The 1,226-nt window shown below is 40.9% G+C and overlaps 1 protein-coding gene across 1 annotated transcript in view; it reads right to left on the reverse strand.

The window, feature by feature from the left end:
- The window catches only part of SLC15A1 (solute carrier family 15 (oligopeptide transporter), member 1), a 78,362-nt gene that overhangs the window by 16,578 nt on the left and 60,558 nt on the right, over positions 1-1,226 (reverse strand). The window contains exon 17 of the mRNA XM_011933815.1: positions 723-869. Within this exon, the coding sequence (XP_011789205.1) occupies positions 723-869 (147 nt within the window). The remainder of the gene's footprint in view (positions 1-722; positions 870-1,226) is intronic.

Below are 1,226 nucleotides of genomic sequence, written 5' to 3' on the forward strand. Positions count from 1 at the left end.
TTTTTTTTTTTTTTTTTTGAGACAGGGTCTTGCTCTGTCACCCAGGCTGGAGCACACTGGCATGAACATGGCTCACTGCAGCCTCTACCTCCTGGGCTCAAGCAATCCTCCCACACCAGCCACCTAAGTAGCTGGGATGACAGGCATGCACCACCACACTCAAATGTTTAAAATTTTTGTAGAGACAGGGGTCTCACTATGTTGTCCAGGCTAGGTTTCACAGCTTTTTATGAGTGAATGACATATTTAGATCTCTGTATTTTCTCATCACATATTTTGTATGTCTAGTATTTTATTGCTTTACCCGGTAGGCTTATTATACTTTTTCAGAGACTGCTCTAATTTTCTGAGTGTTTAGTGCAAACTTTTAAATTCAGTGCAATTCATATTTTAAACTCTCTGAAAAAGTCCCTGAGAATTCACATATGTACCCTTTGTGACTTCTGTACACACACGCACATCCGTGCACAGACCCCATACAATGTCCAGAAGTTGTCTTTTTAGAAATTTCAATTAATACTAACTTTTCCTATCCACCAGTCGTCATACTTTCACTGGAAGTCGGACTGGTCTTTTCGAAGTCTTGTGTTCCAGAAGAAGGAAGAAACTGAGGATGAGCTAATATAATACTACAGGGGAGTAAAGCAAAGTCACACCATAAAAATTTGGGCCTCCAGTATCACAAACAGCGAAGAGTCAACTGTAAGTGTTCACGCACTTACCACCCGGTAGTGATTGGGGGCCCACACGAGAAGCGTGTGGCGCTGGCCCTGCTTGAAGTCGTCAGTTACGGCAGTGACTGGTGATCCAGGAGAAGAAATATTTATACTTGTCAGTTTGTTTACATCAAAAGTCATATATGCATTTGTCTATAGAGGGAAGGAAAGAGGCATAGTTAATATGACAGTCTGAGCACTATGCAACTGAACAACAGCAGTTATCTGATATTGCACATTTCCAAGTTCATGTTCATAGATATCAAAAAGTGCCTGTGGGGAGTTGGCATTTATTTGCCTCAGGTTCCCACCCACTCTTACAGACTCTGTCATGAGGTTTTTAGTACCACCACAGGAACAACGCTTTTCACCAAGAATCTTATTTTTATTTTGTTTTTATAAAAATAAATACTATGAGACTAATTCCTACTGTTAGGCAAAGAACAGCATTAGGGCAAAAGCAACAGCCCTGGGGAAAATCAATACTGGGCTGCTCCAAGCATTAGGAAA

Source organism: Colobus angolensis, unplaced genomic scaffold (assembly GCF_000951035.1).
Source record: "Colobus angolensis palliatus isolate OR3802 unplaced genomic scaffold, Cang.pa_1.0 Scaffold13, whole genome shotgun sequence".
NCBI classification, from domain to species: Eukaryota; Metazoa; Chordata; class Mammalia; order Primates; family Cercopithecidae; genus Colobus; species Colobus angolensis.